The following is a 24945-nucleotide window of genomic DNA, read 5'->3' as shown; positions in this document are numbered from 1 at the left end:
TTAAAGGCAGAAGTATTTCACATTCTGCACAGAAATAACAAAGATAAAACATTATAAACCTTTAAGCAACTCCTTAAAGCATCTTTTTTTTTAATCCAATGGCAGGCACTTGCTTATTCAGCATTGGCCATGCCTAAGGCCAGAAGTGGTGGCCATTTTAATGTGGAGGCACCTAACAGGTGATCACCATTGCCTCCTATGAAAGGATGCACAGTTAAAACGATGCCTTCTTTGGGATTCGTACCCAGTCCCTTCGGTACCACAGTAGGCTCCCCAAACCACTAGATCATCTGGGCAGCTTCTTAAAAAAAAGCATGTAAAACTCGTATACCTTGCTTTGTACTCACTAGATTATGTGCTGAATAAATTTCATCTGGGCTAAATGGTAATTGCGGAACAGACATATGTCATTTTCTAATGCATCTACTTTCACAAACAGTGATAGCCTACTTATTCTTGATGAACGGGCCTTTCCTTGCCAAGTTACAAATAAATTGTGAGAAATTATAGAAATAAGAAAGAGCTGGGATAAATATTGTTACGGAATTGGTATTTAAATAGCTAATGTTAGTGGAATTATAAATTAAATAGTTTTATTCCCCGTGCAGTGCAGCGTGTGACAAATATTAAAAGAAAGCTGAGACGGAAAATTAAAAATACAATAGCACATGCATTTAACATTCAATAAATATCTCTTTTTGATTTCAAGAAATTGCTAGAACAATCTAGCGCGAGATTTAAAAAGCTTATAAAAGGGAGGAAAACCTCTAAATTCAGATAGTTGTTTTATGAGATTTGCTTAGAAAACTGCTGTTATTGACTGAAGTGAACTTGCGGTGAAATCAGACTAGCTTTCTCTATTTTGAATTTGCTCTGTTGAATGTTTTTAGTAGTATAAAAGATAACTACTGTGAGATATTGGGATATTGTACGAATATCTGATGAAATTTAAGCATTTTGTTTTATTTTGCATTCAATTCATAATGAACCCGCACACAAGCAACAATATTTTAATCATCTCATATTAATATAGTCTCGTTGGACGATTACTTCCGTACACTGCTTAATAAGATCAAATACAATCTCAGTACAATAATACAATTACAAAATATAAGGAGTCTCAATATCTCACACTATTTGAACTACCTTAAGACTGTGTCATCAGAAACACCACTTTGTCTACAAATACAGCAGAAATTTTAGGAAGAAGAGTCTCATTCACATTTTGCATTTTCTTTTAAATAAAAGAGCATAATATGACTATATGAACTTTTCGGTTCTCCATTCTTAGTACTACATTAAAATAAAACTTAAGCAATAACACATGCTAGAATTATGCAACATGAGCAGGACAGACCATATTTATTAATACCTGCTTCTAACAAGATTCCTCCTTATCACCAGTAACAAAATAATTCAAAGAAAACATGCTTTGATTTGCAAAAATGCAAAACTTTCCACATGATCTAATTACTAGTTTCCTTACATAAGAATTTCACTGTTGATTGTGTATGATACTGAAATTTATCTATATGATCAATATTATCATCTTCATGTATATTTTTACATACTGCTCACTACAGAATTAAAACATTTCAAGATAGCTAAATACTAGATAGCCAATCCGAGATAGCTAAATACTAGTAAGAAAGGAGGTGTGGCTCACAAGCAGCAAACAGTCACAAAAAAAAAAAAGGATTACAAGGCAAAGTTTTAAAGTGAATTGTTTAGGTTATAATCTGATAAGTGCACAATAGTAACATTTTAATTGTTGCAAGATATGCTTTCCCACCATTTTAGTCATGTGAAAATTTTTAATACAACAACTAAGGAAAATACAGATAAATTAATGCTGATTTGAAACTAGCTTTTCCTTCACATTCCAAATTCAGAAAAGTAGTCATGCAGTAATAAAATGTAGTTATAATACAACATTAATGAATACAAATGTGTGTATAATATGAAGCATGTTGTGGTGTGTTAAATGTAAATGCATATGTAGCAATCTCGAGAACAACTCAACGCTTGCAAATTTGAAAGAGTTGGAATTCTTGAAACTAGCAGAACGGAGCTTTTTTGGGCTAGCGGTAAAGAATACTCCTTGAAATAAACCGCTCCAGGTTCGGGTTTGGGTCCTGCTCATGTGATGCTGCACTTCTCACTGGTGTTAACAGATGGCGACACAAGCAAGCAACTACAGAGGCTTCATCGAAGCACCTGATCACTACACATGAAATGCAAATTTATGCACAGAAAAATCTATTAATACATCAAGCTAATGTTTAGAAAAGATTAAATGTTGGTACAAATATTGGATGAGAATTGATTTTTACAAAAGGAAATACAGTCACATGATACCACAATTACTGCTTACCAGAAATAAACAGTGGCTGAGAAGAGACATAAGACTGGAAAAGTAAAAAAAGCTTTCGTGGATGAGAGTAGACATGGATTGGAATGGTAAAAAATCTTTGGTGGCTGAAAATAGACGTATGACCACAAAGGATTAAGGGCAAGAGCACCTTTATGCTGGAGGTAAGTCCCACTTTTTTTCTTGGGAAACACAAAAATGGGGGAAAAAAAGGAAATAATTATTCACAGATATTTTAATTGTACTGTTAACGTATTTTAATGAGTCAATTATGATTTTAATCAATACATATTGAGAGCAAATCATGGAAAATTGGCAGGAATGTAACTGATGAAAACGTTTTTTTTTTTTTTTTTTTTTTTTTTTAACAACAGGCACTTTTTTTGCCTTTTTTTGACACTGCACTTTCCTAAGGCCAGAAGTGTTGGCCATTTTATTGTGCGGCCACCGTTACCTCCTATGAAGGGACGAACACTTGCAACAATGCCTTCTCTCTGGGATTTGAACTCAGGCCCTTCAGTATTGCAGTTGGCTCCCCTAACCACTTTACCATCTAGGTGCAACTGATAAAAAAGTAAAAGGTAGGATATTTTTATATCAAGCCAAAAAGTGAACAAATAACAAAAGTTAGACCTGATATTTAAGTAAACAGTTTATTTATAGTCTACTTATGTTATTAATATGTTTTAAAATATTTTTGTATTGTTAGGGAAGATAATTAGCACTCTTATGGAATAAATTGGTTTCAACAATTACTAGTATAACAACATGTATTGTATAAAGCATGTCAAATGGTAATATCAGAAAAGGAATAAGTGATTATGGTGACAACATAATACTAATTGTTAAAAAGCAATTCATTATGCTATCGAAGGTATTTAAAGGTATAAAAAGATGAGTTTATATTTGATATCTGATGTCATATTGTAATACATATTTCAATGGTTATCATATGAAACAAATATTATTCAAAGTTTATACTTGCTAAGTGAGTAATTGGTGTATGAATAATTGGAAGCACACCAAAGGCTGTAAAATCAAACTCTATCCATACTAATATATGTTTAAATCTGTAAAATAGAAATATTGAAGGTTGCTTTCAGCCCTAAAAACAAAAACAGAGAAAAGATGTTGGAGGAATCGAGTGAAAGCATTAGGAACATGCAAACTCAAATTAAATTAAAAAAATAGAGCTACAGTTTAGAAAGGTATAAACTAGAAGAAGATGCAGCTAAAGATTGGAAAAGAGAGATGGAACTTCAGAAAAGACAATTTGAAAGAAAACATCAGACAAAAAGAAGTTTGAAATCCAAATCAATAAGTTAAAGGATAATGAGGAAAAATTGAGCTCACACAATAAAGCAGTGTTAGATTCATAAAATAAGGGAATTGATTTCCTGAAGCATTTAAAGATGAAGAGAATCATGATTAATCTCTTATCCAAAGCTGAGGAATGGCCATTCTTTTTGCACTGTGCAGAACTTAGGTTAAGCCTCTACAAATTCCTGAAGAACACAAAGGTAAAATTATTCTGCAGAGTTTAAAAGTGAAATTAAAATGTTTGATCACAAAGCTACAAGAAAAGAATTCCAATAACTATGCCAAGATAACAAACGCAAAGAACTCAAGTTCCATTTCAACATAAAAACAACTTGCAAAGACGTACGAAATAATATGAAAAAATGTACACTCAGTGCATAATGAGAGTTGAGGCAGCATTTGACATCTACTCACAATTCAGAGAAGTTTAAACTTTTTATACTGGATTAATTAAAATATTAATTACCTGCAAGCATTAAAGCTCAGATATTTTTTAAGGTGGTAAAACCTAGTTAATCCCAATTGAAGCTCACTAAAGATTTGGACAACTTTGTAGCAGCAATGCGCAGATATTATAATACAAGTGATCAGGAAGTTATTAAAATGGGACGAGGTAAAGCAAGGACAGAAGTCTGTGTGGGGCAATAGCTCAAGGGATTCTTTGGGTCTTTCCCTGGCGTAGCTATGGGAATAATAACAGCTTTCATCCATGCACTGGGAAAAGCATGCTCCTTCTACACTTGGCTGTAGATTGTGAGAAGGCTAGACAATGGGAAGAGCAGGAAAGATGCTTCAGCATTTCATAACTGACACCATCTAGATCCATACTAGACTTTCCTGAAGTGTCTAACAAAGCTCTCCTGAACTCAAACTTTGTGAAATCACCATTATATGCTTCCAAGCTGGAAGAGCCAAAAGCAATTGAAATTTTCTCAAAGTATAGCTTGACAAAAAGAAATACTGGTGGAGAGTTTTTGTTATTAGTAACAGTGGTAAATGTCTACTAAAATGGTTGCAATTTTTTCCGTGTTGCTAATAACTCACTCATCTTTTTCCAGAAAGGAAAGTGAGTGGTCTTTGTAGAGAATGAATGGTTTTTTGGCCATATCCTTTCTTAAGTCTTTCACACGCTTGTTTACTTGACATAGATGATATTTCAAACACATAGAACATCCAGGAATCCCTCTGGCTCTTTCTTTTTAAATTTCTAGTATTTGCTTTTGCTTTTCTTGAGGTCTGATAAAGTACAGCACCTACAAAAAATTAACCTTTTTTTTTTTTTTTTTTTGTTACTTGACTCACCGCATTTGTAGTTTCACCATCGTTGTGGGTATATTTTGGAAGCCTTTTTTTTTTTTTTTTTTTATGATTAGATATATAAATGCAACTGCCTCAACAATAACATCAGTAACTCTATTCACTGCTTCATCAACAGATACCTAGTTCACCATTTCTTCCATAAGGTCTGCTAAAGATGAGAAAAATTCCCAATCTGCTCTAAGCAAAAGATAGCGTTCATGTCTTGGAATTTTATTTATCTTGCAAAAAACACAAAAACAGGAAAGTGATTACTATCATTTGTATTTTTTCCTCCACTAAAAGTGGAAAAGCATAAGGATGGCAGATATATGGCTAGACTGATAAGGTGAAATGTCCTTGTAGGCTGCTGGAAGTAGGTGTATTGATTATTATTCACTAAGCAAAGGCCCGGCTCTTCAATAGCTTGCTCAATTTGAGTTCCATATAATCTTTCCCCCCTACCTTCCAATTATGGATTACGGCCACCGAAATATCCTACAACTGCAAAAGGCTCAGGCAGTTATTCCATAAGATTGATTGATATGCTTATTACGTGACAGATAAACTGAGCAAATTGAAATCAATACTGTGACAATGACCTGTACTGCAACAACCTGAAGGCAAATACTGAACATGGTGGCATTAGATGGGTAGTCAAAGTAAGGTGAGTAGTCTGACATCCCCCACTGGTACGATCCGCACCAGAATTATCCTTTATAATAAAACAGTGCCTCCATAGTTTAACAGGCTCATCTGATTTTTAAAATATCACCTATACTGCTATACAGACAGGATGACTTACATGAATCAAATGTTTGATAGTATCAGGACTATGACGAAAACTGCGACAGTTCCACAAAATAAAGGTGGCCATCATGTATGTTCTCTCTGTGCTGCTTTTTGGTTTCAGAAAATGTTTTGGGATTGTCATTCCCTCCTCTATTTGACTCAATTTATGTCAGATTCCATGATGTCAAAGTTGATTATACTTTGGCTTCTTGAAGGTTTCACAGTCTTGCATTTTTTTAGGGTGGGGAGGGAGGCATCCTGATTTTCCATTTTCTGTTTACTTTTTTCTTTAGCTGTAGGTTAAGGTTTTATTGTTTAGCTGTTGTGTGTTATTCAAATTTAACATCTTATGTATATTTAACCAGCGAGCATGCGCGTATGCGCATAATTTATGACAAATTCAGTTTATAATGCACGTTTTTTGCATATTGAAGCTGAGACGTCTGAAGGTCATTTCTATTCCTCCTTTCTACCCTTCCCCACATCATGGAATGTGCCAACAAGAAGTCATTTTGACTTTTTTTTTAACTGAGCTTTTGTGCTACGTGGCAGCTTTTTCATACAAGTTACGACACGCGCGTGGTCATGTTTTAAAATTCGGAAAATATTTTTTTTTCCTCAAATATTTTGTAATTTTGTGTTATTAATTGCTGTGTATTATTTTAATTTGACTACATTTGGCACCGTAAATTTTATATCGGTTTTCAAGGCAAAAAAAATATGTGCAACCAGCTGATTTTGCTCAGATTCTTCAAGAATTATCTGATAAAGAAGAGGAAGACAAGGAAACATTTGGATGGGAGAACAATACCGATTTCCATTCCTTATTTTCTTTTGTTTCTATTTTTTAGAAATAAATAAAAACATTAAAGTTAGTTTAAAGTGCGTTTTTGAAACCAGTAAGAAGTACGTTTACTTGCAGAAGTAAGTAATGCTAAACTTACTTTTTTCCCTACCAAGGTGTTTACTTTTTTATTGTCTATACTTGTCTTTGATGTGTATTAAAATTAGCTTCGATTTTAAAATATAATTATTAAATAATAAATTTAAAATTTTCTATAATGAATACATTTCCATCTCACTAACATAAGAACTTAAAAATAATTTACTTATATTTGATTGTGATATTTGTATTTTGCAATAATAAGATTAATATTTTATTTCTTAACAAATTTATTATCAATATTCACTCATTTTCTGTCATTTTCCATGCCAAAAACGGTAAAATAACGGATGTCATAAAAAATATGATGTGCGCATGCTCATGTAAAATTGGCAAGTGCGCATGTTGGAAGGTTAAGATAGTATACATAAAAACTATTTTAGTGGATTTTGTAGCTTCAACGTAGTTAGATCAAAGTTAGGTTATATGTTAGATCGAAATTAGGTGCTAGTTGCTAACTTTCACACTTCTGGAGATCGCAACTTTCTGTTGACTTTAATATTCTGAACATCTTTTTCCAGTTTTCATGTAGAACAAGTCCTAGAAAATTCTGCATGCTCTCCACTGTGATTTATGCAGGATTTCCATGGGATGATGTTCTTTGTATGGCTAAAACACTGGCATTGATAGTCTCATGGAACCACTAAAGTACCCAGTTTTAATACATCGTGTTTCAAAAAGAATACACGTATTACAAAGTGCTATTTTGTCCAAACTGTTGATCACTGAGCCTCGGCCCGGCTATTGGCGAAACGAATACATAGTCTAGTTTATATTAATAGCTGCTAGATGTCAATTGTCTTCTGTTTTGCGTGGTAACCGTCACATGTTTAAAATGGCTACTCCACAGCAGAAATCATTTTGTGTTCTCGATTTTGTGAAGTACAACTCTGTGATTACAGTGCAAAGACGTTTCAAGTTGAGGTATCAAAGTGAGCCTCCGAATGGGTGGAACATTCGCAGATGCTATCGACAGTTTGTAAACACAGGATGTGTATGTAAAGGAAAGAGTCCTGGCCGTCCTCATGTTCCCGACAAAAATGTTGCATGAATTCAAACTGCTTTCCAACATAGTCCTTCAAAATCAACTCATCGTGCCAGTCGGGAGTTACAACTGCCTACAACAACAATTTGGCATGTTTTGAGACGTTGGTTGGCTATGAAAGCCGTACAAGTTATGTTTGTTACAGGCTCTGCATTCTGATGACAAATGCAAATGTGTGACATTTTGTAACGAGACTTTTTATGGTATTGACTTTCACACGACGCATCGTGTTCAGTGATTAAGCGACATTTTACGTTAGTAGTCATGTAAACAAGCACAATGTTCGAATTTGGGGCCTACAGAACTCGCATGCAGCCATTGAACATGTACGAGATTCGCCCAAAATCAATGTGCTTTGTGCAATATCCCGATCATCTGTTTACAGCCCATTCTTCTTTGATGGAAACACGGTTAACGGTCAGCAGTATCTTGTCATGTTACAAAAACTGGTTGTTTCCGAGACTGCAAGTAGACAACTTCATTTTTCAAAAAAACGTTCTTCAGAAACACAAAGCAAATCATACTTTGGAATAGAACTCAGGAAAAGTTCACGTTCTTATGCACCGAAACGTTCAAGCTAACAAATCTCGAAAAACTGATAACTTATACTTTCTTTTTAATGGCATTACTGAATGATTTTAATTATTGATAAACATTAGCAATGATATAGCTTTTGCTTTCTTTTTAATGTCATTAAAGGATGATTTTAATTAGTTATAAACAGTAGCAATAATTTTTAACTACAGAATGATTGAATATTTTTCTGCTGTCAATATAGATGATAGTTTTCATTTAATAATTCACATTACCTTATTTCAGGTAAAACTAACTTGAATTAAGAAACATGTGACGTAAATACATCCAGAAATATATTTTAGCCAAAAAAAAAAAAATGTCTCTAACTATCAAAACTCATTTGAAAAAATATCTAGAGATAAAAAAAATTAATGAATTGCTTCTTAAAACTAATACTTGTTTAATTTTATAGAATTCATTAGCTTAAATTTTTATAACCATGCAGAATTCACAAACGAATTTATTTTACGTAAATTGGTTAAATCCGAAAATCATTTAGTGTGGAAAAGGACAAGGGAAAGGGTATTTGGTGCAAATATGCAACCCAATATTCAGTCAGATGACACTATACAATTTTGTCATCAAGGGGGAGGGGGAATGAAAGATTTCAGAACAGCCAAGATGCAGTATCAAGTGGGCAGGACACCAAAATTTCACAACTGGTCATACAATTATAGTCGCACTGCGCTAACTGTGCAGCTCCACCCCAGTTTTGATGGGGAATATCCCACAGGACAGATTCAAGTCTCTTACCTCTCTTCTTCAACCACTTGACAGAAGTTTTGGCTTTCCAGTGCTTTAAATGTGCCACCATGCTGCAGAGACACTATATAGTTACAAACAAAATGTTTGTAAACCTGGGATTCAAACCCAGGCCTGATGATACAGCATACAGCATCACTAGCCACTCTACCAATCAGAACTGCATACTGTAAGAAGACATGAAAATTCTAATTCATAAGAACGGTTTAATTTAACCCTGTTTACTCGGTATGAAATGCTCAGAGCAAGAAAAAATATATCAAATGGCAACTACGAACCATGTCTGGAGTGCAAATGATTAATATAATAAAATCCTAATTCAGAGAGATACCAACAATATTAACAAATTGTAATTCTTAATTATATTTATTATATGCAAAATTTATTAATTGACAAACATTCAATCAATTATTATGTAAATGCTTTTAATGTCATTTATGATATAAGCTTTCATTTAATATAATTTTTATACATTTATAAAATCATTCTCATATTAAAACATAATAGAAATTATTATTCAACTTATTACAATAAAAATGCTGGGTATGTATTTTTAATGCAATAAATTTATCCTAAAAATGCATACAATAAAGAAAACAAAATTTAAAACTAAAAGCAAAAAGACAGAATAAATTCCACAAATTAAGATTATAAATATCAAACCATAGTTTGTAATTTTAACAAATGAAAACGTTCATCACGTTCATAACAGTTACACTAAACATACTTTCAGCAACTTTTAAACAACTAAGAATATTTTACACATTATTTGTACAGACTATAATATTAAACATGAAGGCACAATTTAATAAAAACTTACTTTTCCTGGTATAAAGCAGCATAGCTTGAACCACACATATTTCCTAAAATACATGTCAATCATAGACAAAAATGTGCGAGCCTCATTTACAATTTCACAAAGTTCTTTCCAAAGATCTACTCTTTCATCTTCCTTTTTGACATTAGCTTCAAGTTCCTGTAGAGACTGATTACAGTAACTAAGAATTTTATCAAAGCCAGAATTCAGAATGCTTTCAGATGCATCATTGAATCTTTTGCATACCTGCAAATTTTTGAAGAATTAGACCTTTTCTTGTTACAGGACAACAAATACCAAACAATTTTTTATAAAAAGATATATTGTTACCATAAATAAATGTTTTTGATCGCTTATAACATTCCTACTAAATCAAATGGAAGAGAAACATACTAATGTGAAATTTAAAACTAAACAAATAAAGTGTCCTTTGTTTGAAGGTGATTTTGAATAAACTTTTTACTGCAAGAAAAGTTGGATACTTCATGAATATTTGCACCTCCACCAAATAAACTCATTGGTTAACAGTTTATCAGCAAGCTAATAGAAGAAAGGCAACAGACATTTCCAAAATGGTGGCACAATAAAAATTCCATATGAAAGCAATCAATAATTTTTTTTAAAAAAATACATCAGTAATAAAATTATCTTTTTCACGAATTTATTTTTCCATTGTTATTCTTCATATGCACACAACAATTTACTTCCACTTAAAAAAATCACACAACTGCACAAATTTGTTATCCATAAACGTTTTTTTAAAAAAATACATGGCTAATCTTTGGAATATGGTAACAGGTAGTTTGGCGACATTTTGGTAAGGCGATAAAGGTTACTAGCTAGGACTTTAGCAGTGTACATGGATAAAGTCAAGAGTGTGCGCAATGCCATTTTTGTGCAATTCTGGGATGTTTCTTTAAGTGAAAATAGGTCAATGTGTACATGGATACCGTGTATGTGCAATTCTTAAAAACACGGTAAGCAGTTTGCGATTCTGCACTTTCTCCCAGTTTTGCACCTAATCTTTGTCATGATTAAGCATTTTTATTCCATAAAAGTTCTAGTATAAGCGTAATTCGGGTAGAATATTGTTGGAAAAAATGTTGAGTTAAAAAAAAAAAAAACATGCCTTTACTTCGTGAAAACAAAATGGCGTCCAAAACAAAACTAGCAGTTTGGTGTAGCAGGGTTGGTCGCCAAATTTTCGCGGAAAAATCGCCAGGTTACCATAATCCGAAGATTAACCAAATACATCAGTAATAAAAATTATCTTTTTCAAGAATTTATTTTTCCATTGTTATTCTTCATATGCATACAACAATCTACTTCTACTTTTAAAAAAAATCATGCAACTGCACAAATTTGGTATCCATTCAACTTCAGCATTTAGCAATGGCCAAAAGACATGCTATGTACATACCTAGGTTGCACATTTATACTTTTTGATGGCACTGTTGGTTTCCACATAACTACTTTAGCAACATACTGCTTTTCCGTATGAATACTATTTTCAACTTTTCACTGAGGAAGCAGATAATCCCAAAGTACCAGAAAGTCTTTTTCTCAGTGTAAGTAATGTCAATACAAACTTTATAAAGTGTGTCATTTTATTCTCTGCTTTGCTTATTGAAATAACTACATAAAAGATATATTTCTTATGCTAAGAAAATTTTACCACAATCATAATTAACTGATGATGAAAATATGCTGTTTTGCTGGAAGTCTCAAGTTTGCATATATATCTTTCTACAAAAAAATACATAATGCATGTCATATAATGCGAAGGATCTGAAAATTATGTATCATAAATTGCAACAAATATAGGTTTAAGCAAGGCCAGCACCTATGCATTGCCATATGTTAGGTATTGCCGGGCTTTGCTAACTTTTAAGCGTCTGTCTCAATTTTGAAGGTGAATAACCTCAGTGGCAGTCAAACGGTTCCCCACCTCTCTTCCCCTACCACCAAACTCTTGAGAGATCATTCAGCTCACTGCCTGTTTAAAGTGTCCCCCTTACCTCCCCCCACACACAATACACTTACAAACATTGATACCTTCTACGGGATTCAAACCCGGGCCCATTGGTACAGCAGTCAGCATCACTAATACAGTCAAAAGTCGTTAATTCGGACACCCATAATCCGGAATAATCTATAATCCGGAGCTCAAAGCTAAAAACTTTCTGCGCATGCGCCGCGTTGACGCATGCGCATAGGCGTTTAAGCGTGCGCGCAAGACCTTTACGACTGCGCATATGCGTCTTCGCAAGCGCAGAATACGTTTTCGCGTGCGCGTTTAATGTGTAACGGACGGTATAAGCTAAAATTATCTAATTATCTATTTCAGTTAATGCTGATGATTGCATTGTTCCTTAATCTTCGAATTGGATCCGGCTTATTATTTTTTGCAGACTGTAAGAGCAATTTTATAAAAGTAAGTTTGAACTTTCGATTATGTCAAATAGAATTTCCGATGCTGGAGCTCCCAAAGGATCTAGAAAACGAAAGTATGTTTCGATGTCCATCAAACAAAAAGTGGAATTGCTACAAAAAATGGATAAAGGCATATCCTTTATTTATCTAACCGTTCCGAAATCTGTTTATCAATTTCACGCTGCTCTGCGCGGGGGGGGGGGGGACGTCGCGGGCGCGCAATGAACTGGAAGTTGATCTGCCAGCACTATCATTATCTTCAGGGCAGATGTTTTTATTTTATTCGGCTTATAATTCCTTACTAAATGTAGTATTTCATCTCGATGTACTCCGTCTTTGATATGATTTAAATCAAATTCCTCGTCATTATAAATATCACGAATACACATCAAATAATTTTCTGGTTGCAATTTTCTAATTTCGATTTTGCGCAATGTATGCTTTACGCATGGGCGCGTTGAAAGAAATGTTTAATAAAGTAAACAAATAAATATTAAGCTTTTTTTGGTAAGTTTTGATATTCTTTAGATCATAATTGCTCATTATTTTATAAATTACGGTTTCATATTTTTAATTTTATAATTTCTGCATGCCATCTTACCAGATTTAAACTGTTGATCTATAATCCGGAAAAATCGATAATCCGGAATCGCCGAAGTCCCGACGAGTCCGGATTAAAGACTTTTGACTGTATATTACCTGGGTGGCCATATAGTTGAACTTAGTTGCCTAATAAATATACAGATGTAATAAAGCACAATATTTCTTTGTTAATGGGATACCAAATATAAACACTGGTTTAGAATATAACTAAATGGTGGCAACCCTAACGATTCCTAAACTATGAAAAAATTTACTATTTTATTTAATCTAGAATAAATGAAAAAAAATGTGAAAGCTTTCAGATTTTACATTACACCCAAAGGGACTTTCCAATACAGTGTCTCACGTGCTGAAGATAAAAATGTTTTCTGTCTGTACAGATTTGCCATTGCTCGCTTTGAAATTATTGAGTTTGTTAATCAAAAATTTGTTAAAGTGTTACAGAATATTAAATTGATAATAAAAAAAATTTCAAATTCTAAATTAGGGCTTCCAGATCCTTATACTCGGTGGAAGATTACGTTATTCAAAATCTGACGACTCTAGGTAACATACTTTTATGCAGATTCTTCATTATTTAATTTCTTTAAATATAACACTGGGCGATAGTATTTAGTGGCAATAATTTGAAAAGTGAACAGACATTTATAGTGAATCAATGCAAAATGCCAAAACGAAATTAATAGCCCTTCTGGGCTAAAAAATAAAGACAAGTACAAAAAAGGGAGAGATTTTTTACTAGATTATTTTCAGAATACACTGAAGGCATAAAACTGCCGATTCCATTTAACAATGCTGAAAACGTGCATGCAAATGCCACATGAATTCAGTAAAGTAAGAAGATAAATGATGCCATGCTCATGTTTATTTTGCCATTTTGCATATGGCATCTTGTAATGGAATGAATATCATTATATTTGCAGATATCTTGCAAATGTTAATTGCAAATGTTCAATTTATCTGCTCAAGCAGCAGAAAAATCTAAAAATTTCTAAATTTATAACAAACCAAAAAAACTATATAACTTCTTTCCCTCATTTTGCAGTGGACTGTTCCGAGGTGCTTTGTTCTCCTTCCTCTAAGTTTTGAACCTGGACTTTGCCAGCACTAGCAGTAAACAAGAAAACTTTGCAGTGACTTTTCAAACCACTATGACAAAAGAATACGTAATCCACCCCAAGCTGTAATCTTATATTTTTCTATACATGTTCTATGTTGCATTTCTAAAGTAAACATTTTAAAACGATTTGTCGGGTCAATCATTATGGGAGAAAATCATCGTTCCTGGTACAAAAATGCCACCTAATTTTGCAGAAGTTTATGGTATGGTGTTCCATGGTAGCTTGCTGGCTTATGTCAATGTCTATGTTAGTTGATGCAATACAGCTTTAATTCAACAGATAAGTGTTTTTTGATTTATGAATTATCTATGTTAATGTTATTTTGTCACATAAATAACCAGTAAATAAAAATTAATAGCCAGTTTACAGAACTGTAGCTACTGTAAGTGTAAGAACTGTAGAACTGTAAAGTGAAAATTTTTCTTTGTTGCAACTGCTTCGAAATCATTACCTGATACTAGTAGAGTATGATGAAGGTCTAGCGTTAGGAATGGAGAAAAATAAATAAGCAGAAATTCATCTGGATTAACATATATGGAAAATACAAAATCATTATAGGCACAGCAAATGTTACATGGTAAGCATGGTAAAGTAAACAAGTGACAACTGAAAATGTTACCAAAAACAAGAAATAAAAATCGTGTTGCCACACATGTTGCAAAATACAAATAGGAAATATAATCACAAATTAAAAGTTATTAGCAACACTCCCCTTTGATTAAATTTCCCCCAGTCCTACACTGAACCTTTGATTGAACAAGGCTTTCTTTTGCACACTCTTTGTCAACATGCCTGCTACATTTCAACTAGAAGGCACATAGGTAAAGTTCAACAATTTCTCTTCAACCTTCTCTTTCAAGAAAAAATGCCCGATTTCAATATGTTTGCAACGCTCTGAAGTGACATAGTTTTTGGCTAAAGAAATGGCACCCTGATTATAAACAAATAAGTTTTGTGGAAAATTTTAAAAATTTTCTCCCACAATTTCCTTAAAAAATTTTTGGAACCACAGTACTTCCTCGGCTGCGTGGCACATTGAGAGGTACTCGGCTTCAACTGTTGACAATGCAGTCGTTTGTTGTTTCTTACTGCTCCATGAGACAGCTCCACCTCCTAGTAATACCACATAGCCACTAAATGATGGTCTATCAATTTTATCACCAGCCCAATCAGAATCGCAGAACACTTCCAAATCCTTTCCAGTCTTTTGGAAAGTCAGCTATAATTAATTGGTCTGTTTTAGGTAACGAAGGATATGTTGTATGCCAGCCCAATGTTCCTTGCTTGGCCAATTATTGAATTGCCTCATGTAAAGAGTAGCAAAAGCTAAATCCAGCCTTGTTCCTCCTGCTAGGTACAAGAGCCCTCCAACAGCCTGCCTATATTTTAATGCTCCTTCAGCATTCAACATGTTATCCTTAGTGGCTGTTACATATTTCATACCTGGATCTAATGGTGTTAATGCTCCTTTAGCGTCTTGTGTATTACTTGTTTCCTAGAGCTCACTAGCATAGACATTTTGGTCAAGAGTCACACAGCCTTTGGTCCTTTCTGCTTATCCTAATTGAAAGAAGGTAAGATACTTCTCCCAGGTTTTTAATTTTAAATATGGCTGCAATATTGTCCTTAAATTCCTGAATGATAAAATCTTTGCTAGATATTACAAGGAGATCATCCACATATACACCTACAATTAAATCCTTTTCTTTATTGAAGTAAACGCAGGGATCTGCTCTGGATCTTGTTAGGTTCGCTGATTTCAGAAATTTATTGAGGCAGATATTCCACTCTCTTCCAGACTGATGAAGTACATAAAAGCTTCTCTTTAGCAAGCAAACGTCTCTATGTGTTTTCGCATGCAGACTCACTGCTGGCTGTTCCATGAAAATTGCCTCACTCAATTTTCCATTTAAATAGGCTGCAATAACATCCAGTTGATGAACTTGCTAGTCTTGCTCAACTGAGAATGCTAATAAAGTTCTAATTGATTTTGTTTTTATTATAAGAGAAAACGCCTCTCTGTAGTCAGTTCCTTCAACTTGGGTGTAGCCACGAGCAATTAAATTAGCTTTATATCTTTCCAATTGTCCATCTTTGTTTTTCTATTGAAGACACACATTTCGCGATTTTCCTTTCTTCTGGCCTAGGTACTATGTCCAAGTTTCACTTCGTTTTAAATTTTCAAACTCTTCTTTCATGGCTAACTTCCATTTTTCTGCATCTGGACTAGTTAACGCCTCTTCTAAAGTTTCAGGATCATTCTGGAAAGCTTTCTTGGGTGTTGAGCCTTTATATTTCTGTTTCTTGGATTGTCAGCTGCATAGCTTTCTACTTGTAATTCCATTTATTTCTGGAGGATCTTCTTCATAAATCTCTCAATTTTCCATGATATAATCCTTTGTCCACTTAGGCACTGACATTTGTCTTCTGGGTCGAGCCTTCTTTTCTGGTGTATCCTCCATTTCCTTCTTTTCCTGTTGAGAGCCTTTGTCTATTACTTTGTTTTCAACTTCATCATCTTGAGACGAGTTTTTCAGAAACTTGTCGCAGGGGCAATATTATAATGTTTCCTGTCATGGAAGGTTTCTCTTCAAATATGACATCTCAGGAACAGATTACTGTACTGGTTTCTTTGATGTAAATGCAGTAACTTTTATCTCCATCATACCCAAGGAGATAGCCTTTAGTTGCCTTTTTGTCCATCTTTCACCTCTTCTGAACTCGAACATGAGCATAGCAAGTCGATCGAATGATACTCATGTGTTTTATTCTGGGTTTCTTTCGCATTCATAGTTCATAATAATTAATAACACAAAATTACAAAATATTTAAGAAAAAAAATATTTTCCCAATTTTAAAACACGACCTCGCATGTGTCGTAACTTTTATGAAAAAGCTGCCACGTAGCACAAAAGCCCAGGTAAAAAACAGGTCAAATGACTTCCTATTGGCACATTCCATGATGTGGGGAGGGGCAGAAAGGAGGAATAGAAATGACGACCTTCAGACGTCTCAGCTTCAATATGCAAAAAATGTGCATTAAAAACTGAATTTGTTGTAAATTTTGCGCATATGCGCGTGCTGGAAGATTAATGTAGACATATGATCTTCGGAGCAAATTTTCTTCAAAAAGCTGATCCTTCTGAATTTTAAATATCGCAACTAGTTCCTTCATAATAAGTCACTAAGATGCTTCATTTTGCTAAAGATGACAGTCTTAAACATCCTGAAATTGCAAATATCAATTGTGATGCCAATTTCTGTCTCTTATTCACAGAAGAAAAGAGTTCAAATGCAGATAAAAACACTTAACAACCAGTTGACGAAATATAAGACTGTGTTCTGACAAGGGGATGATGTAATTTCCTACACTGAACATCATATTAAAAGAATGAATGACCTTCTTATCGCTGATTAATTCAAAAAGCAAGCCCCAGCAGAATACAAAGATCACTTTCTCACCAAAGCCTGTAAACAAAAAGAACTTGTTCAAAAGAAGCAATATTATCAAAAGCAGTAAGCGAATAAAAGGGTATTTGTTTAAATCTAGAGATCAAGCTCGGTTTTCCAAGTACCACTGAAGTAAATCCACAGAACAGAAAAATATCCAATCTTCATCCAGACAGCCCTTACATTCAAAGTTTACCAACTACCTACGAGATTTAAAAACTAAGTGATTTTCTGGTAGGTGTACAGGATTTCTGGGCCTTAAGACCTTGCCATGACAAAAATCCACCAAATGTTTCCAAAATCTTACAGCTGGCTCCTACATCACCGCCAGAGGGAAAGTTGCAACAAATGGAAAAAATATATAAATTTTCCCCTTCATTTTGAGGTTGACTTGTCACGGGGACTTTCTACTTGTCCCCTAAATTTTGAATCTGGGCTCTGCCATCCCTGGAACTAAACAAACAAAAACTGGAGCAGTTACTTTTGAAGCCTCCATGGCATAAAGTTATATAATCCCTCCCAAGCTGTAATCTTATATTGCTTTGTAATTGTTCTATGTTATGCTTCTAAAGTAAATATTTGTAAGTTACTTTGCAAGTTATTATTTTGGGAGGAAATTATTGCTTCTGTTACAATTTCAATTTTTTTAAAAATGACCGCTTTTTATTACAGTTTTTCAAAAATTTACAAGTTTAGGTACAATCTCATCAACCAGCCAAGTAGGGAGATTAAGTGCCAAATATGGATAACAGTGTCCTTTAAGATACTATAATAACGATTAGTGACTGGCAACGTTGCCGAAATTCCGGCCAATGGTCGATAGGATAATACTAAGTCGACTGTACCTAAGTTTATACTGTTATAAATTTTGTACAAAGATAAGTGATTTCAGTGGAATTGTATGTGAAATTGTTGTGTTTCTTTTATATAATGTAACATAAAAATTTTAAGAAGCGAAGTTTGCTACAAAAGTAAGAATACAAGGGCAAGCCTACTTAACATTGAGTGGTATCTCGCTAATTTGGCGAGATATAGGCAAACTGACAATGGCGACTAATTTTCGCCACAAAATTTAGTGAGAAACTGCTAAAGGTCACTGTGTGTAGCTGTAACTGTAATTCGGTCCTCACATGCCTTCCAGTAATTTCGAGAAGCAGAAAGTACTAGAAATACTCTGTGATACTGTGAAAACCTCTATGAGTAATTCTATGGAAAGAAGTGTTTCTTTTGATAAAATACATTTTATCAGCCTATCATCGGACCTGTATGCATTCAATCTATTACAAAACGATATGCACGCAACAATACTAATAAATACTAAAATTTAAAATTTTAACTGTTACAAAATATCAGATTAAAAACAGTAAAATTATGAAAAACCACCTCGAAACTACAATACACGAAGAGTACTTGTTATCTACTGTCGACCATATGCCAAATTTGAAATTATCACCAAAATATAGCTTCAGATCCTTAAAAAGAGAATACAGTAAAAAGTCCGTAATTCGGACTCGTCGGGACTTCGGCGGTATTAGGGGTTTTTCCGGATTATAGATCATCAATTTAAATCTGGTAAGATGGCATGCAGAAATTATACAATTAAAAATATTAAACCGTAATTTATGAAATAAAGAGCAATTATGATCTAAAGGGTACGAAAATTTACAAAAAACAGAAAAAAAAAAAAAAAAGCTTAATATTTATTTGCTTACTTTATTAAACATTTCTTTCAATGTAAGTTATTTGCTTCCTTTTTTTTGTGCTAAACGCGCATGCGTAAACGTATTACGTGCATGAAGAGAAATTATAATCTAAAGGGTATCAAAATTTAGAAAAAAAAAAAAAAAAAACCTTAATATTTATTTGTTTACTTTATTAAACATTTCTTTCAATGTAAGTTGTTTGCTCCGTTTTTTGTGCTAAACGCGCATGCGTAAACATTAAACGCGCATGCGTAAACATTAAACGCGCATGCGTAACATTAAACGCGCAAGCGTAAACGCATTACGTGCATGAAGAAAAATTATGATCTAAAGGGTGCCAAAATTTACCAAAAAAAAAAGGTTAATATTTATTTGTTTACTTTATTAAACATTTCTTTCAATGCAGCAAGTTGTTTAAGTTGCTTCATTTTTTGTGCTATTCGCGCATGCGTAAAGCATACAAAAAAAATTGTGGCTTTGAGGTCCGGATTATAATTATTCCGGATAATGGACGTCCTGATTACGGACTTTGCACTGTATTTTGTAATTTGTCACTTCCTGAAAAGTATTCATGATGCATTGCACCATGTTGCCAAAAAAAGCAACCCATGGCATTATCAAAATGTACTTACGTGGCAGGGCTAGTACGTACGCAAGCATAGCAGAAGAGCACCGGTCATCAGTGTTTGCTTTTGTTACATTGATGACAGTTATTACTGTTTGTTTTTGCTGCAATGAGTGCATTTTTATTTTCTTGTATGTAATCATAATAAGTTTACCGGCTGCCAGAGTCGTAGCTAGGGTTTTCAGCGCCCAGGGATAACTGAAAATTTCGCGCCCCCTACTGCTTGCCAAGGATGGAAAACATTAATTCTAAAATGTCGTAACATCAGTTTGGCGCTCCTTGGATTCTGCGCCCGGGGACAGATGCCCTCTCTTGCCTCTCTCTAGCTACGCCCCTGCCGGCTGCTGAAAAAAAAGGTGTTGTATTTCCTTAGAAGCATGCTACATACTAATAGCACAGTATTTGCCTGACAGTAGAAAATGGAAATAATCCCATTCTACAAAACTGTACTATGTAAATGATCAAAATTCATGCGCCACTGCCATATTTGTGCAATTCTCCGATTTTTTTATGAGAAAAAAATTGCTGTGTGCACAGGAAGAATGACAGTGTACAAAGTACCAAGTTGTGCACCATACGAAATTTCCACATTTCTCTTATGTTTTTGAAGCCAAAATAGATCACAGTGCACATAGGAAGAACAGTGCAAAAAAAGGGTCAGTGTTTTACTATGGAGGTTTCTAGCATTTTTAATTTAGTAATTCGGTTCCTGTTTTATGTAATTCTCAGTGTGCCACCATTTTTTTAAATGGCTGCTGTCTTTTGTGTTCTCAGATTGACACAAAAATTAGTCTCCAACAGTTGAATTTTCAGGAGGAGGTTGCGGATGAGAAGGTACATTTATCTGATATGTAAAGAAAAACTACTTTATGGTGGCATAGAAGTTTTTACAGGTTAAAAAATTTGCAAGTTTTTAAATAATTAAAATATAAAGTAGCTTAGTGAAAACATACATAAAAAATTTTCTAATACGCAAGATTTAACTTGATTTAGTTTCCTCACAGAAAAACACGACTATTGTGCACTAGAACATTGGGAGTGGAGAGCATGAGGAAGCACAGCTGTCTTCACAAGATTAGAACAGTTCCTATGGAGGTCCGTTCAAGCTTGGCAGGGGCTGTTGTAAACCTCGACTTGGGTTGCATGTGTTGCTAGACCTTAAATAATCAAAGTGCCGTCTTCTGGGAGTTCTGATCCCTTTGGAAGACTAATTGGAAGTTGGCACTTATAATATATGGGCTGCTCGATGCCCTTGGTCTGAGCTTTCTCTCCGTATGATCTATCTGTACGTATGTATGTGTAAATTAAAATCATGAGAGTGATTACTAAAAACTGTATATAAATTAAAACTGAATACACAGATCAGAAATTAAACATGAATAAAAAATTACACCTTGGAAAATAAAAATGTGGAAACAACCAATACTGCATATTACATTGACAAAAATGTTTGAATAAGTTAAAACCACATAAACCCTCAATTGTTAAAATCATGCATAAGGAATTCAAATCTAAATACATACACAATTTGAATGTGTTTTGAAGAAATGGAAAGCCTTGATAAATAGAAATTAAAAAAAAAAAAAAAAAAAATACAAGAAAAAATTAATAATTGTTATTAGGAAACTAAAGAGTTTAGTTAACATCTTTATATTTTCTGATGCTTTCCAAAATGGGATTCGGAATTCTTTTACAGGAAAGATATTGTACAGTACAAAGTCCGAAATCCGGACTCGTCGGGATTTCGGCGATTCCGGATTTGGGATTTTTCCCGGATAATAGAACATCAATTTAAATCTGGTAAGATGGCATGCAGAAATTATACAATTAAAAATATGAAAACGTAATTTATGAAATAAAGAACAATAATGATATAAAGGGTATCACAATTAAAAAAAACTTAGTATTTATTTGTTTGCTTTATTAAACATTTCTTTCAATGTAAGTTGTTTAAGTTGCTTCCATAAAAAATTCTAAAAGTTCCTTTTTCTTATGTCATATACAGTTGAATTTCCAATGCCATACTCCTCGCATAATTTTGAGACGGATATGCCTTTATCCATTTTTTACAGCAATTCCACTTTTTGTTTAATGAACATCGAAGCATGGTTTCGCTTTGAGGAAGCTCTTGTGGCAGCTCCAGAATTGGAAGCTCTTTTCAATATAATCGAAAGTTCAAGCTTAATTTTTATAAAATTGCTGTAATAATAACAGTCTGCAAAAAATAATAAGCTGGATCAAATTAAAAGTTTAAGGAGCAGCGCAGTCTACTACATTAATTGAAATGCCTTAGAATCAGTTCAGATAATTTTAGCCTAGCTTAATAGCGTCCGTTATACATTATTGGCTGTGTATCACAAGACTGGCGACGAAAGCCAAGTTGAATTAAGCCTGAATTGTATTAGTTATTTACAATACCCACATTTATTTCTTGCACATGCTTAAAACTAATCTGAGTCCTGAATAAATAAACTCCCACATACACTTTATCTAGGGCTTTATCTAGGGCCGGCGCTAGATACCGCCTGGTGCAGTCTCTAAATTCTGCTACAAAGCGCCTTCCTAAGTTCTAAATTTTCACCACGCCTAAACTTTGGATCCCAGTGCTTCCCCCTCCCCCTAAATTATAAAAAACTTCTCATCCCTTAATTTTGACGCTCGGTGCTTACCCAAATTCCAAAAATTGTGTCTTCCTTAAATTCTGCCACCGCTTCTTGGTTTATGGTGAATAACATATCAGTTATTCTTAATTAAAATAGCATTAAATGTTTGGCCTATGAGTTTCATTATCAAAATCTGGTTTTACCATATGAAAAGAAATTTTTGTTGAATTTTCCCTCGTCAACATTTCTTAGAGCATTTTAATCTATAATCATCCCCAAGCGTAACGTTAGCAGAAAAGTTTGCTTTACTCTTGTAATTAAATTACTAATAAAAAAAAAAAAAAGTTTAGACATCACTGCATAAGTTATTACTGAAGCTGTCATGTATTGATAAACATGTGTTGAAAGCAAAATATAATAAATAATGACTCGCCAGGTTGGCGTCAGGCATATAAAATAGGCGAATGTTTCGGTTTGAGATGTGATGCCAAGCAGACACTCAGCTGTGGAACCAAATTATTAATCTCACAAATTTATGCTTACATGATTGTTTTTTTATAACGATGCATTTTATTTAGTGCTTAAGTGAAATTAAGAATCGGAATTTTTAAGTGAAAATCTCCACACGTTTTATTATGGAAGGAAAAATCAAATGCGCATGCGTAAAGCATACCAAAAAAAAAAAAAAAGTTTATGGCTTTGATGTCCGGATTTTAGATCATTCTGGATAATGGACGTCCGGATTTCGGACTTTATAGAGAAAAGAGAGTCCTGGAAAATATATATATATAGTAGTAAAATATTTTAACTTAGTAATGACATTTAGTTGTAAATTATAACACTACTTAGTTAACAATTTGTATTTTAAAAGCAGGTGAATTTCAGAAAAGGTTCTATAAAATTTATAATAACTGAGAAAGAAATCTTAATTTTGATAGTTTTAAAATTTTATTGAAACAATGTGAATGGAACTACAATGATTGAACATGTGTGTTGCAGTGCATAGAATATATAATGCAGCAAGTATGCTTAAGCACCATCAGCATGCAAACATTATTTAATGCTTTTATAATACATGTCCATGTTTAGAAATTTAATTTGATAAATTTATGGTACTTTCTATTTATCACAGCTTCTGGCACTTAAACAATACCAAGAATTCTAATAGACTGTTCAAAGCAGCAACAGTATTTAAGGTTCCTCTTGCAATAGATGGCCTTAAAAGTGATTATAGTTAAAACTGCCATCCATTTGGCCAAAGTTTATTAATAGCTCTGAGTACAGCTGTCACTTTGGAACACTGCGTTAACCCTTTCCCGCCGACAGTCACACGTATGGTGCCAGCAAGAAATGGCGTGCCACTTCCTGGCGTGCCAGAGCGTTTCCTCATTCCCACCTCGGTTGTTACATATTACTGCCAGTGTCCTGGACCGTTTTAAATATCAGTAGATGACATCTTCTGTCCATTACATTGAACTGAATATAGTTTTAAGATTACTGACCTTCAATTTGACCACATTCTGTATAACGTTGGTGTCAGCTGCTGTGGGGGAGGAGAGAATGCGTAATGTAAACAAACTCGGTCTTTAACTCACCCCGTGATATAAACATTTGCACTTCCTGATACCCCTCCGAATCCTTTTTTAATTCTTCCTTTTATCGCTTATATTTCTCGTACTTCTCTTTTTATCTTGGAAAACCTCAATTCCAGTTTATTATGGTTAGCAAATGTTATTTATCAGACAAAGGACGCACTTGCATAGTAAACCAGCCAGTTAGTGACATGAATGAGGGTGATGATACAGTTTTAAACAGTTAGATTCTCATATGGACATTTTGTCACAGATTGAATGTCTGCTTTCCAGTTCATATGAAAGATTTTTTTTTACAGTAAATAGTCTTTCTTGTATTTTTTTATTAATTTAAATGCTTATTAATCTATTTCATCAATTAAACCTTCAGAATAATTTGAAGAGGGTTTCTGAAAAGTATTTCTCGAAGCAAGCAATTTTTTAACTGTAGTTTCATATAAAGTAAAAGGAGAAGATCATTAAATGCTAATTTTGACATATACGATAGCTGATATAATAATCTAAAATAGTACCGAGTGGACGCAAAACCCATATCTCGTGCGACGATTTAACTCCTATTCGTCCCGCGGGAATGTCTTAAACAAAGGCCCGCAGTCTCAAAAGGTTTAAAAAGGGGATTTTGATGCTGTTTAAATAATGAAGGCGATAATAATATAGAAGAACCTAATTTATTGCTGATGGTTTGTGAAAAAGAATAACAGAAATTTGAAATAACTTGGGAACTTTATTAAATACTGCCTAATTTGAGAATTTCAATCTATAAAGGAAATACACAACTGTTATTTAAGTAGAGTAAAATACACTCATGTCCATAAATTAAGGATAATTCAAAATCAGGCAAAGGAAGAGTTAGAAGCAAAACAAATTTGACTTATTTGAAAAGCTTATTTATT

General features: G+C 33.7%; 1 protein-coding gene across 3 annotated transcripts in view; it reads right to left on the bottom strand.

Annotated features, from left to right (window-relative positions):
• The window catches only part of LOC118204263 (F-box only protein 28-like), a 91858-nt gene that overhangs the window by 47807 nt on the left and 19106 nt on the right, over positions 1–24945 (bottom strand). For all 3 annotated transcript variants that reach the window (XR_015038921.1, XM_085809135.1, XM_085809136.1), the window contains exon 2: positions 9926–10168. Coding sequence is in view for 2 of the 3 variants with exons in the window: in XM_085809135.1 (XP_085665261.1) it covers positions 9926–10168 (243 nt within the window). In the remaining variant the exon portion in view is untranslated. The remainder of the gene's footprint in view (positions 1–9925; positions 10169–24945) is intronic.

This window comes from Stegodyphus dumicola, chromosome X2 (genome assembly GCF_044657685.1).
Source record: "Stegodyphus dumicola isolate Sdum_Otavi_A_Nest chromosome X2, ASM4465768v1".
Taxonomy (NCBI): Eukaryota; Metazoa; Arthropoda; class Arachnida; order Araneae; family Eresidae; genus Stegodyphus; species Stegodyphus dumicola.
Note: the sequence above shows the minus strand (reverse complement) of the source record. Positions and strands in the feature narration are given on the sequence as shown.